The sequence below is a fragment of the Scleropages formosus genome, chromosome 1 (assembly GCF_900964775.1).
Source record: "Scleropages formosus chromosome 1, fSclFor1.1, whole genome shotgun sequence".
Lineage (NCBI taxonomy): Eukaryota > Metazoa > Chordata > Actinopteri > Osteoglossiformes > Osteoglossidae > Scleropages > Scleropages formosus.
In genome coordinates this window covers 52073414-52087853 of record NC_041806.1, presented here as the reverse complement: position 1 = coordinate 52087853, position 14440 = coordinate 52073414, and the positions used below count along the sequence as shown (strand labels likewise).

General features: G+C 45.7%; 1 protein-coding gene across 1 annotated transcript in view; it reads left to right on the top strand.

The window, feature by feature from the left end:
- Positions 1 to 3201: 3201 nt before the first annotated feature.
- ctbp1 (C-terminal binding protein 1) overlaps positions 3202 to 14440 on the top strand; it is a 53742-nt gene continuing 42503 nt past the window's right edge. Inside the window, exon 1 of the mRNA XM_018730373.1 lies at positions 3202 to 3252. Coding sequence (XP_018585889.1) covers positions 3246 to 3252 — 7 coding nt within the window. The 5' untranslated portion in view covers positions 3202 to 3245. The remainder of the gene's footprint in view (positions 3253 to 14440) is intronic.

The following is a 14440-nucleotide window of genomic DNA, read 5'->3' as shown; positions in this document are numbered from 1 at the left end:
TTTTTTACATTTTAAGCAATTTTCAAAAAAGGAAAGAAGAAGCTGGTTTTTCAGGTGAACAAAAGGGTTAAAATTAAACAAAAAAAAATATTTTAAAATGAAATTAAAGCATACAACTCTGAATACATAATGCAGAAGTTTTTTGGAAACACAGAAATATAAAAAAAAATCCACCATATTCTTCTCACCATCGTCATCCCTCTAATTTCGATCGTCCGTCATTTTTCTTCCCAGTGAAGGGATACGGGGTGGAATTTACATTTACATTCATTTATTTAGCAGACGCTTTTTTCCCAAAGTGACTTCCAACGAGCTCTATATACTGTTATCAGACCACACACCTTATTCACCGCGGTGACTTACACTGCTAGATACACTACTTACAATGGGTCACTCATCCATACATCAGTGGAACACACTCTCTCTGTCACTCACATACTAAATTAAATGAATTAAACACAATTTGATTAAAACAACCTTTATTTCAATGTTTTCAGTCATTTGCAAGCATACAAATCTAAATACACCACATAAAAATATTTTTAAATTTCTTAAAAAAAAGTTTAAGTAAAACTGTTCATTTCAATATGACATTACTACTTTTATCACTTCAAGCTGATTAAAAAGCATGTCGTTTATTGGAATGACCGCTCAGTTAGTGCAGTCGCCAAAAGCTGAACTGTAATAAACACACTTACACTCCATTTGCATGTATCTGCTTCTTTTCTCCAAGTGAACTTACAATTACTTACCCATTTACACAGCTGAGTAATTTTACTGGAGCAGTTCACGGTCAGTACCTTGGTCTGGGATACTACAGCTGGAGGTGGGATTTAAACCCACAGCCTTTGGGACAAAAGGCAGTAGCTTTAACTGCGACGCTTCCACTGACTGACTGAAACCACTTGTCCCAAGCGGGATCATGGCAAGCCAGAGCCTAACCCTTCAACACAGGCTGTAAGGCTGGAGGGGACACACCCAGGACGGGATGCCAGTCCATCACAAGGCATCCCAAGTGGGACTCGAACCCCAGACCCACCCAAGAGCCGGCATGGGCCAAACCCGCTGCGCCATCATGCCCGAGGGGGGAAAAAACAAAGAATAAATTGTCGTGCCAAACAGCTCCAGGGCTTTCCTGAAGTGCACTGTTAAGTTCACTGTTTTACATCAGGTCACATGGTTTGTGGAACAGCTGGTGAACAGATGTTAAGCAGGAAAGGGGGGCTCATGCGCCTCGTCCTGCACTCCCCGCCCAGGCCACGCGATGGGAGCGTCGCGCTTTTGTGCTGCCTCCCGCTTCCGGCCTCCCTCACCAACCACGTGCACGTGGGGTTCACTTCAGAGCTCGGGCCTCTGGGAAATAAGGAGGGTCCTGACAGCACCGTGTTCCCAGCATGCAGCTCTCGCGCCCGCAGCAGGACGGAGCGCGTGCTCTTTTCGGTCAAAGTGACCGCTCCGGTGCGCAGGCCTTTCGACCTGGGAACACACGAGTGTGTGTGCGAGTGTGTGTCTGTCTCATATATACAGCGCTATAATACAAAAGAAACACCAAACACATACTTTTAAATTCTTTGAACTTTTTAAATGTTCATATTCACTTTAAGGCACATTAAAATTGACACTTTCTTTATGAATCTAAACAAAATATGTCGTCTCCTCAAAGTGCTATTCAGCGCCGATCGTTGGCAGGTTTTGAAGTGTTTTAGTCACGTCTCTCAGCTGGACACATGAGAAAGGGGGTGGGGACAAAAGGATGCTCGCTCCTCAAAAATGGGTTTTATTTGAAAAAAGATCAGGGAAGGAAACAGTTAAGAATGAATAAACGGGAAAAATGTTCATGTCTTGGAAAATTTGTAATTTGGACTGGAGGAAAAATGAGTTCATTTCGAGTTTCATGTTGACTTTAGGGTCACCTGGTGCTGAATTGATATGATGAGCAGCACTTGAAGACTGAGCTTATAATAGTATTTATTATTATTATTATTATTATTATTATTATTCCACTGAAAGACCGGGGATGAAAACTGCAGCTGCCCCCCCCCCCAAATGAAGGCCGTTCATTCCCCGCGGTCCAGGGATGTGGTGACCCAGCTTCTCGCTTCAGCAGCCGACCACAGCTGCTTGTGCGCGCGCACACACACACACACACACACACACACACACACGTCAAGTAGCAAAGCCCCTTTAGCTAATGTCATGCTTCATTTGAAAGAGACTCTGGTGCACAAAGAGCCTTCATTCGCGTTCAGCTTTTATTTAATTTCTTCTGCCCTCGTTCTTCTCCCATCTCCTCCTCCCTCGCAGAGGTTGGGTGACAGAACGAGAGAGAGAGAGAGAGCGACACACACTAACCTCACACCTTTCTACAAGGTGACTTACCCTGATTTACCCATTTATACCGCTGGCTAAAGTTTTCTGTAACAGTTCAGGTTAAGTATCTTGATCAAGGGTACTGCAGCAGGAGGTGAGATTCGAACCCGTGTCCTTCAGGTGCATGAAGGAACCTCTAACCTCTGCGCCCCCTACTGTCTGCTATTATTACATGAATGAAGCCAAGTCAAAAGGTGTTTTTTTCCTGGAAAAAACTGCAAACTGTTCAGAAGGTATGTTGGCCCAGAACACAAAGTATTGATATTTAATGTATGTTTTATGCTCTGTGTACAAGAGCCATACGTACCACAGTCGTACCACGTGTGTTTGCAGTATCTTCAGCGCAATAGAACTTTTGCACCGGGCCTTTGCATTGGACCGCAATGAGACTAGTGCTCTGAGCGCAACTCAACTGAAACTGAAAAAAAACTTTTTTTTTTCCCTCCCTCAGAGTTTCAGGAACAGCCTTTGAAAAATTTTTTAAAAAAAAAAAAAAGGTACAGTTGTTTTTATTAGGCAAAGTAAATCAGTCGTCTGTGTTGTCATGATTAACATGCAGAAATGACCTCGTGCACAGTTTTTTTACCCTTCTGAGATTATGATGATATATGTACATATGTGTATGAGTGTAGTGACCCCCCCCTCCCCTGGGTGTTCCCCTCTGTTTTCCTGTACTGCCGTAGCTCCGCCCCCTCCACTCTCTTTCGCAGTCCGCTTGACTAATGAGCTAAGACGTGGTTGGACGCCTTCCAAAGGCGGCCGCCTTCCATTGGCTGGCGCTCTGCTCTGCAGCCCCATGATTGGCCACCGTCCCCTCTGCTGCATATTTTACCGAAGCAGCAGCATATTCTGGATTTGAAAAAGCGAAGCTGGTGATGCAAGGTTTGTGATCTGGGGTTTTTTTTTTGTGCTCCTTTTCCCCTGCTTCCTGTGTGTTGTGTGCGGCTGCCGGAGAGGCGCTGGGTTGTGTGTGGAGCGCGGGGCGGCGCTGCACTGCGAGGTGGGGAGGGAGGGCAGAGGGCTCCGGGTGGGGTGTCCGTACCGTGGAGCTGGTGGTGGTGGTGGTGAAAGAGGCTGTCGAGCGGCGGCCGCGGGGGAGGAGGAGGAGGAGGAGGAGGAGGGGGGGCATCTCGTGTTTTAAAAGAACTCACCGGCGGGTCACCATCAAATCTCCGTTCGCCATAGTCCGTGCGCGAGGAAGGCGGCGCGCGCGGTGCTGCTGTCCCCCCGGGCGCGTGCCTTTTCTCCCGTTTCTCTACACGCCGCCTGCTGTTTCTCCGTGTTCGGGACGTGGACTCTTGCCACGTGTCCTCCGGGCCCCCAGGGGGCGCCGTGGCGATTCGGCGAGGCGCGTGTCCGCCGCTCTTGCTCTTCGAGGGGAACGTCGTCGTTGTGCGCGCTGCGCTCGCGGGGCTCTGGGTGGCGGGACGTTTGTTCTGTGTGTGTGTGGCCTTAAGTTAAAAGCTCTCGAAACCGTATGTTTCAGCGCCGCCGCATGATGAGCGAAACCGATTGTTCGCTGTGGCCTTTTTTTTTTTTTCTCCAAAGTCGTGATGATGCCGGTGTCGATCTCGCAGATGGTTCGTTCGTGGTTGTTTGTTTTTGTTTGTTTGTTTTGTGGCGCTGCCGGCTCGTTCCGAGCTGCTCTGAACTGGTTATCATATATAAATTATTATATTATAATCATGTATATGTGTCAGAGACAGACACAGTTTTAAATTCGAGCGAGTTCTTTCACTTTTTGTCAATCTGCACACTTAATACTTGACAGACTTGGGCCAAGCAAGCCGGTCAGGGACATGATGATGATGATGATGATGATGATGATTCGAGCGGACAGTGAGGCTGAGAATGAGATGTTCTTGACTTGACTTAAAAATTGTGACGTGCATACAAGGACGAAATGAACCCGAATTGCCAAAAATCACTCAACTTTCAACACAAAAAGTGTTCCAGTATGGGAAAGGGCTTAAATTGAGCAGCCCGGTGGCTCTTTCGTGCAGGTTTCTTCTTCGAGTTTTACACCATATATATATATATATATATATTATTGTACGACTAATTCATCACACTCAAGCTTGCACACAAAAACTAAAAGCTTTTTTTTAATCTAAACTTCTTGAAACGTGTTCATTTGCAGATTACTGACATACTGTAACGTTAAAGTGGTTTTCAAAAGTCGGCTTTTGTTTGTCGCAGTTTGTCACACTGCAGTGACCGACCTGTCAGTCACGTGGTCGTAAAGCCCCGCCCCCGCGATTAATGGAGCCACGTGCGCGTGTTTTTCCCCCCTCCCTCTGGTAAAAATGATAGTGATTTCAACGCGACAGCAAGTGTGAAATGTGACCGTTTGTCTGTCTTAACTGTGCTACAGAACTCGGTGTTTGTGACCTCTGGATGCTCCATAATTTTGTTTTTTTTTTTTATTTTTGAAAGTTTGCCCTTGACCACCAGCAACCTTGGTGGGCTTGGAGGACCTTGGATTATAACCTCTGTATGTCCATCAGTAGTGAGAGCTGTGCTGCTTATTCATTCATTCATTCATTCATTCATTCATTTATTGTCACACTTGGCATCCAGCCAGGTCCTGTCACCAGAGTGTAGAATATCCCACAGAGGTTTATTTTCCCCTCTTTGTCTGGCTGTTGCCAGCTGGTTTACTCTAGTGTTATTCATTTGTATGATTATGACTCATTTTGTGCAATTTTTCACTGACCTTGTTCAGCTCTGTCACTGCTGTGAATCGTATTGTTACAAATGAATTGTTTATGGTGTTTGGGGGGCGGGGGTACAGTGTGTGAGATTTGGAGGGTTGCAGTTGACAAGAAGTGTTGGAAGAAATGTGATCTGTTACATGTGGTTTTTGGTCAGAGCAAACATACGGTAATTAAATCTAAACGGTACGTTTCTCCAGTGTCATATCTCATCATCGTGTGTGTGTGTGTGTGTGTGTGTGTGTGTGTGTGTGTGTGTGAGAGAGCTGTTTTGTCCCCATCTCAAACATGTATTTTTATGCAGGCTTCTTGAGTTTGGAATATGTGACATTTCATGATTGTGAAATAGAGCATTCTACATTGTGACTTTTAAACATCCCCCCCCCCCCCCCCCATCTCGTGCTTGTTATAAGATTAACTGTTTTTGTGTAGGTTTTATAGAAGGAGGTTTTAATATGAGCTCTTCATATAGACTGGTGTCGTGAGTCTGTCTGGTGAGGATTTGGTTGGAAATATGTCCACTGTTTTTTTTTTTTTTTTTTTTTTACAATGTTGTGTGTGTGTGTGTGTGTGTGTGTGAGAGCGATTAAAACAGAGCAACCTGGAGATATGAGGTTTTAGTGAGCCTGGCCCGGTATGACACTGAATAAACAAAGTCCAGCCTGTCACTTATGTATTCATTATTATAATTAATTTGAGAGGCTGTTTCCAAAGTGAATGGCATATCTCGCAGCAAGTGTTGATCAGAATATTTCCAAACTTTGTCACTTCATCCAAACGACTGACACCACGTGGTTTGTGGGTCATGTCAGTGTTTGGAAAACAAGTTAATGAGAAATAAAAACAAAGTGCTTCAGTCACATTGTTGCTCGTCTTTTGTCTTGTACCGCGGTGCAAACCGGAGGCAGCAGGCGGTTGGTTAACTTTTACACAGTTGATTTTTGACTGCTGGAATTTTATTTGCCGCCACATGTTGGTGTGTCTCCTGCAGGCTTTCTGACTTCTCTCTTGCAATAAATTTGCATTAATGGTGTCTTCTCCTTGTCTGATATTTTCCCTGTTAACTTTATGAAGCATGAAGAGCAGTAATAAGTCAGGCCCATCAAAAGCTGAATTTGTTGTCCAAGTGGGGTGGGAACTCATTGTAACACTTGTTTAAAAATTTGGAAAATAATCAATTAGGTTGTTTTAAGGCTGGACACTTAATTGTCGAAAGCTTTGTGGGGTAATTTGCTTAAATTTTCATAGTCATATGGAAGCGTTCTGATACCTGTCTCATGGACGGGTGGACAATAAATTAACATGAAATATAGTACTATTAAAAAAATTTCAGTGATGCAACATGAGTGCCGTCTTAAACCATGACGTCACAAATTTCATTTAAAAGTCCTTTTTATCAGTAGAAAATACCAAAAATTGTCAAACGAAGCAACAGGGACCCAGTATCTTGTTATTCAGGGTAATTTTTGGAAATCTGGAGACTTTGTAAGTAGGTCTGTGCTACATGTAGCACTTCCCCATTTTTCTTTTGTCTAGTTCTTCAAGTTTTCTCCTACAGAGTATTACTCCTTTAAAAGAGCTCTGAGATGCAACACCGTTGCATACCCTCTATATGTCTGTATGACACAATTAAAGTTTATACCCCCCACCCATTTCCAACTCATACTGAACTGGGATTCAAACTTGGGTCCTTTGTGTGTAAAGGCAGAAGCTCTAACTGCCCCCTGATGCCCTGTATGACAAAACTTTAAAACCCCCCTGAGGTTAGACAGGTGTAAACAAGGTAAGAATTGGCGAGGAAGCGCAGAGAGCGCCCCCGGTGGCCGCTGCTGTCACGCGTCTGCTGGGACAGGTGCCCTGGTGCAGGCGGACCCCGTGGTTGGCATGGCAACCTCCGTCACGCACAGAGGGGAAGCCGGAGGCAACCGATTTGGACGGGCAGCAGCGCTTTGGTTCAGGACGTTGGAAGAAGGGAAGCCTCCTCCCTGGTTGCCATGGCGATGCCAACCTGCTCCTAATGAGATGAGGCGACAGACGGATCCAGGTGAGGGAGAATTAGCGGAGAACCACGTGACGCCACTCTGTGAAATGAACATGACGAGTTCGTTGCTAATGTCCATGATAAATGGTCTGCAGCGGCGGGAGAGAACAGCGGGCAGGAGGCCAGCAGGGGGCGTAGTGCTTAGAGCTGCTGCTTTTCGGTCAAAGGACCCGGGTTTGAATCCCATCTCCTGCTGTACTTACCCTGAAGTGATACAGTAAAGATGACCGTACTGTATAAATGATTAAAACAGGGTAAGTTTGCTAACATTGTAAGTCACTTTGGAGAAAAGCGTGTGAGAAATTAATAAATGTAAAAGAGGCAGCGATTTCTAATGGTGGCCTCATCAGAAATGAGATATTCATGCAGACGTGTTCTTTATTACTCGCTTAAAATGCGTCGTCGGGCTGATCTCCAGTTTTTATTTTTAATAGCTGCAGGAGATGCGTTTAGGATGCGTCACTGTCAAAAAAAAAAAAAAAATTGATTGGGAATTTTTATTGGGGTTCTGTGTGATTTTTGAAGCTTCCAATTCTCAGAACCTGACTTGTGAATTTTTTTTGGAATGCAGAATTGGAAGGCAGCCCCCCCCCCCCATTAATTATTCATTCCCTTCTTTAGTTGTTTGCTTTTGCTCTTAGTTATTACTCTTATGTATCTTTCCTGCAATGTGTTTCTTGACATATACAGTATATATGCACAAAAATTGCTTTGCATAATTTTATCAATGTAAGTCACCTTGGATGAATGTGTCGGCTAAATAAAGTATTGATGATGATGATGATGTACCCCTGAGCTCTTTGACCAGATTCAGAGGGATGAGCGAGGACCCGACTCGCTCCGCTGTCATGATGCGCGGAGGGGGGTTAGAGCAGACCCCCAGGGGCAGCCCCTCCTCCTCCCCCCGCTCCCGCTGACACACTTCGACAGGCCGCGGGGCCGAGCCTGCGGTGTTCTTGGGCCCTTTTCGCAGAATATAGGTCGACGAAATGAAAAGCGTGCTAATAAACGGCTCCCGTTCGGAGGAAGTCGAGCTTTTCCATCCGTTTCTCAGGTTGACGCGTGAAAGACGGAGGCCGTGCTGTCAGTCCACCCTTATTCGTTCCGGTTCAGCGTTAAATCGCTCCAGGTTTTCGCGGCCCGGAGGGAGCGACGCCGATGCCGTGCGCTTTAATTTCTGAAATGATTTTTATTTCAATGTGACACTTGGCCTTTGAGGCTTTGTCTTCCTCCTCCTGCCGCCCCGCGCCCACCGTCACGGCACGTTTCCTTAAAGAAATGCGCATTTTCAAAAACGATGAAATGTTTTCCGTGCGCCGGAGCCTTCGGGAGCGAAATTCCCGCAAACGCTTTACTCGGTAAATTACTGTTCCCCGCAGACCCAGGACTTGCGCTCCGCGGGGTCCCGACCCACCATCTGGAGCGAGGGGCCTGGAAGAAAAAGTATCAACAGTGAAACGGTGAATCTTTAATTTTTCTCTTTTATAAATAAAAACTGAAAAAGCATTTAGGCACATAATATAATATATAACAACATTATTAATCGTCCGTACCTCTTTTCCTAATGGATGCTAGAAGAGAAACTTGGGGGTGGAGAGGAAGCGTCGCAACACCAGGCCTGTGTGTGTGTGTTCGTAACTGTGATTTCACGCTGACTCGCGTACTGTCATCAGTCCCACCTCAATACACACGTGGACAGAGGAACTGATGCATGTTACGGGACGACGCTGTGTGTTACTGCTCACGGTTTACTCTCCACGGAGGACGTTTCAATGAATGAAGTGCTGTGAGCTGGTGAAATCGTGGTGAAATCATGGTAGGGGGTGGGGTGGAGTTTAATGGGACAGCTGGTAGTGTAGTGGTTAGAGCGACTGCCTTTGGACCCAAAGGCTGCAGGTTCGATTCCCCACCTCCAACTGCAGTACCCTTGAGCAAGGTACTTACCCTGAATTGCTCCAGTAAAATTACCCAGTTCTATAAATGGGTAAATAATTGTAATCTTAGCATTGCAAGTCACTTTGGAGAAAAGCGTCAGCTCAATGAATAAATGTAAATGATGGACAGCTGCCCAGTGTCCACCCGGGGCCCATCTGTCCCCAAATGGAGAGCAGCTGTTAGAAAGTGCTGGAAAGACGCGACGGGCAGCTGTTCCAACCCGGATGCCGCTTGGGCTCCAGTTTGTTTGTTTTCCTAAAGGGCAACGCTCCCAATTTTGTTTAATTTTTGTCACTAAAGTCCCGCTTTTATGTGAAATTTGACATTTGTGTTTCAATGAGGGGAATACAGTACAATACAGTAAAAGGGTTATCGTGTTAGAGACACACATCGAATCCACAGTCGAGGACAAAAACGCACTTTATGAACGTCGACTTGTTCCTAAAAACAGAGAACTTTACTGCGCCGGACAAACTCCCAGTAACCACAGTAAACGTGGTAAGAGCAACAAAAGAACCAGTAAGTGGGTGGAAGGTTTATGCGACACTGTCTATCACTGTCAGTTCATACTGCGTCAACAGGGTAAATTGGCCTCGTTTACTTCATTCATTCCATAAACTCACTTCTGCGGTAGTGAGTTGAGTAGGATTTTCCCATTTACACAGCAGGGTAACTTTTACTGTATCACTTCACGTCGAGTGAGGTGGGATTCGAACCTGCAGAGGTGGCAGCTCTTGCCACAACATCGTTTGTTCAGTTGGTTGATGAACAGAGGAAGAGCCCTGGCACTGCGAGCCCTGGCACTGTAACCACTGCGCCCCCTGCTGGCTCCACACGGAATGACTGGATGAGCCGTATTAATCCCAGTGGAAAGAGTCCGGGGCTCTTTTGTACCACGTGAGCATTACTGCTCGAGTGAAGCTTCCAGAAGGGGAGACATCTGAGTCGTTCATTCCCTCGAACCTGGGCCGACCTGCCCCCCCGCTGCTCTTAAACCCAGCATCTTCTTATTATCATCATTATTATGTATTTCTGCTACTTTGAGAAGTTCTAGTAGAATAGAACTTCCCGTCTCCTCTGGACCAAACTGTTCCGGACTCTTCTTCTATAAGTGCCAGAGATGCCTTCTGGTGCCTCGTTCGTCGGCCTGTTTGTGGTTTAAGAGCAGGTTTGTGGGGGGGTATGGGGTTAATCACAGCCCTGTCACTAACTAGTCCCCCCGCCCCCACCACCACACGCTGTTGTTGTCTCTCGTGACTCAGAAGGATGGTGATGCACATGGTGCTGAGTCACACCTCGTCCACCGTATGGCCCGCAGCTCCGCCGTCTCCTCGGCTCAGCTGCTCCCACCGGGTGCATCGCTGTAGCCTTTGCGCGCGCGCGCACACACGCACGCTCGAGGGCTCAAGGACAGGATCAGGGTAAAATCAGAGTAAACAGGGTCACTTTTCAGTTTGCTTTCCCCTCATAGCAAAGGCAACTTTATCAGCATGAAATGAGTTGGGCCAGTAGGGGGTGTAGTGGTTAGAGCCCGACCTGGGTTTGAATCCCACCTCCTGTTCGATCGAAGTATCGAAACAGTAAAAATGACCTTGCTGTATGAATGGGTAAATCAGTGTAAGTCGCTTTGGAGGGAAGCATCAGCAATATGAGTAAGTGTGTGTGTGTGTGTGTGTGTGTGTGTGTCACGTTATATACACAATCTCGTGTTCTTTCCAGCGACCCTCGTGGAAAAAATATGCAAAAAAAAAGTATTTTCATGTGTAAAAATCTGTGTAATCACAGTAAAGTGTCAGTACAGGGTCCATTTTTACCGAGGTCACTTTTTCACCCCCCTTTCCAGGATAATTATAACGCAGAACTCAGATTTTCCCCCATAAAAATGACCACGACCTTCATCTCAATGGTCCCGTTTCGAGTAGCGCTGGAAGAAACGACTCATCTTTTACCGAAATCTCCGTTGCGCGCAGTAAGAGCAGGTAAAAATGAGTGTACTTACCGGTGTAGACGCGGTATCGTGGACGGGACGCTTGAGTGCACAGCGCGTTCCCTCAGGGTGTAGAATCAGACAAATTATTTCATATTCATAACCTGCATGGAAACGTTGGGTTTGGTGGGATGTTCATTGTTCATCACTTCTGCACATGATTCCTGTTCACAGGAGGACAGTTATGTGCTGAAGGTCATGGGCACAGCGTGAGGATAATGCTGTCGGATTCATTTCCAATAAGACTTCGTATCTAAAATGCATTAACTTTTTCGTGTTGGAGATCAGTTAACAATGTTTTTCTACTTTTACAAAGATGATGTTCATTTTTAACCTTAATTATTGCTTTAACAATTGACGGCAAACTATTATCTAGCCTCATCTCCATCTTCACACCCCAGTGATGCGATACTGTGGCTCCAGATGGAGTGGAATTCGATCCCCCCGCTCAGTCTGTGTGGAGTTTGCACGTCCTCCCCGTCCGCGTGGGTTTCCTCCGGGTGCTCTGGTTTCCTCCCACACTCCAAAGACATGCTGTTCAGATTCACCCGTAGTGTGTGAGTGACAGAGAGAGTGTCTGATAAATGTAATGTTCACAAAAAATATACTTAATGTGTCGCACACTCGTATACAATGTTTATATGCGCCTCTGTATATTTCACAGATCATATTTAAAATACTTTACCTTTTGTGTGTGTGTGTGTGTGTGTGTGTGTATTAAAAGTAAGGGTTAGAAAGTATCAATAATAATAGAAAAATGACAAGAGTGTGAAGCTGTTTCCTCTCCCTGAAGACGCCCTTTGCTGCTCATTTCCTGTAATGTGACACTTTTCAATAACATGACCATGGAGACTTTTTACCACTGTAATACCCACCAAGAGTAGAAGTGAAGGCGCTGCGTGTAGAACATAGCGAGGGCATAAAAACTCTCACGACTGTTTGTTTGACTGGAAAAGCGGAGCCACGGTGTATGAAATACGACGACTAGATGGACGGATTCATAACTGCGCAGAAACGTTTCATTCTCGACATCTTTCCGGCGTAATGAGTGACGTCGCGGTGGCAGAGTGACGGAGCGACACCTTCCTGCCAGCCGGATATCTTTAGAATCGGCTGAGTCAGCTGGAGACGCTTTCTGACCCCCCCCCCCCCCCCCACGCACACACACACGCACAGATAAATGGCCCACACATTATGGGAAGCACATTGTGTGTGTGTGTGTGTGTGTGTGTGTGTGTGTGTGTGTGTTATAGATATACAGTGTAAAATATATACACGTATGAAATAAATGAAGACTGGTTATTTTTGTATGTGTGTGTGTGTGTGTGTGTGTGTGTATGTATAGATTTAGTCCATATGTGTTTTATAATATTCAGTCTTTTTAACATTTCTGAAACTGATGATGCCAGATGTTGGTTTTGTCGTTGAGAATCTTCTGCTCGCTGTTATTTATTGCCTTCGCTGCTTTAGGAAAATTAGAGGGTTCCCTGCTTCTCTTTTTTTCTTTTTTTTTTTTTTTTTTTTGTAAGTTTTCCTGGAAGGAAACCCGCACTTCTGGAGAGTCTGGAAGAGATTCTTCAGACTGAAACCCTGAAATAAGAGAGTTGGCGACGCGCCGCCGTCACCGACTGCAAAGGTTTTGTTCTCGCTAACGAGTCGCTTTTCACCAGTGCTGCTTCGTTGCCCAGAGTGCAGGACAACTCTGTTACCGTAGTAACTGCTCAGTGCCGCAGTGGGGCGCTCACCGGGCCGCCCCGCCTCGCACCCTGTACCTCCAGGATAGGCCCTGGATCACCGCGACTCTGCGCTACGAGAAGCTGTGCAGGACAATGTATGAAGTTGCACAGATTTATAATCCCTTCTGGAAAGTGCAGAACATAAGGAGTCTTTTGTATGATTTACATTTATTCATGTAGCTGATGCTTTAATCCAGAGCAATTTACAGTATTAAGGTAATTATTTACCCATTTATACAGTAATTTTTACTGAAGCAGGTTAGGGTAAAGTACCTTGCTCAAGGGCAGTGCGATGGCACAGCAAATAGCACTGCTGTCTCACAGTATCTGGGTGGTGCAAGAGGACATGGGTTCGATCTCCCCTCAGTTTGTGTGGAGTTTGCATGTTTTCCCTGTGTCTGTGTGGGTTTCCTCTGGATGCTCTGGTTTCTTCCCACACTCCAAAGACATGCTGTTCAGGTCCCCCATAGTGTGTGAGTGACAGAGAGAGAGAGTGTGTTCCACTGATGTATGGTTGAGTGACCCAGTGTAAGTAGTGTATCTAGCAGTGTAAGTCACCGCGGTGAATAAGGTGTGTGGGCTGATTACACTACATAGAGCTCATTAGAAGTCGCTTTAGACAAAAATGTCTGCTAAGTGTCAAAGTGCTTGAGCCAGAGGTGGGGCTCGGACCTGCAATCTTTTGGATCTAAAGGCAGCAACCCTAGGACCGGCTGCCGTGTGTGTGAGAGTATGAGGAAAAAGCCCAACGGCGGCAAATGTAGAAAACGCACTTTATTCCCCAACTTCGGGTTTCTCTGGTACCGTATTGTACACAGCAATATAGATGTGAGTTATGTGCTGCATTTCCTATATCGTTCTTCTAACCCGTATTTCCTTTCCTTTTGTCCCACATTTGTTTACCTTTCCATTTTATTTATTTACTTTTATTCCTGTAAGGTCAGAAACTGAAGTGTGTGTGTGTGTGTGTGTGTGTGTGTGTGTGTGTGTGTGTGTGTGTGTGTGTGTGTGTGTGTGTGTGATCATCCAGACATGTTCACAGCTCCGAGCTCCAAAGTGCACATGAAAATAGGTGGCAATAATCCTCCAGTTTTGGTGTCTGAAGGCAGTTCTAAGCCAAACACGATTCAGCGGAATGAATGTGGACATCAGGTTCGAGAGCCCCCCCGAATCGTGTAGGACATGAACGATGGTATCATACTCTACCTCCATCGTGCCGTGATGTGGCTCGTAAGTCATCGTTGTCGTCGTCGTCGTCGTCGTCGTCATCATCATCACATTGCTTTCTGTGGGCTGACGGGCCAACTGTCGAAACCCTTCCATATTCATAACAAATTATTATTCATAATAAATTAGGCCAGAAGAATCTGTTGTCGTGGAACACAAGAGCTGGTAAGGGGGGGGAAAAAAAAAAAAAAAAACAGATGTGGAGGATTTGGATGTTTCGCAGCAAGGCGGTGTTTTGTGGGACGTGACTCACATTTACCGCACATAATGCCTGGCAGGAGCAGCCTGCGAAATTACGTGGGACTTATTTTCATATCTTGTTCGAGTGACTGAAAAGATACATATTCCTGGAAATGGTGCACATGCAAGAAACAATTTTAGCGCTCAATCAAGCGGAGTGCAGTAGGACTCCGATTTACATTGTTTTACC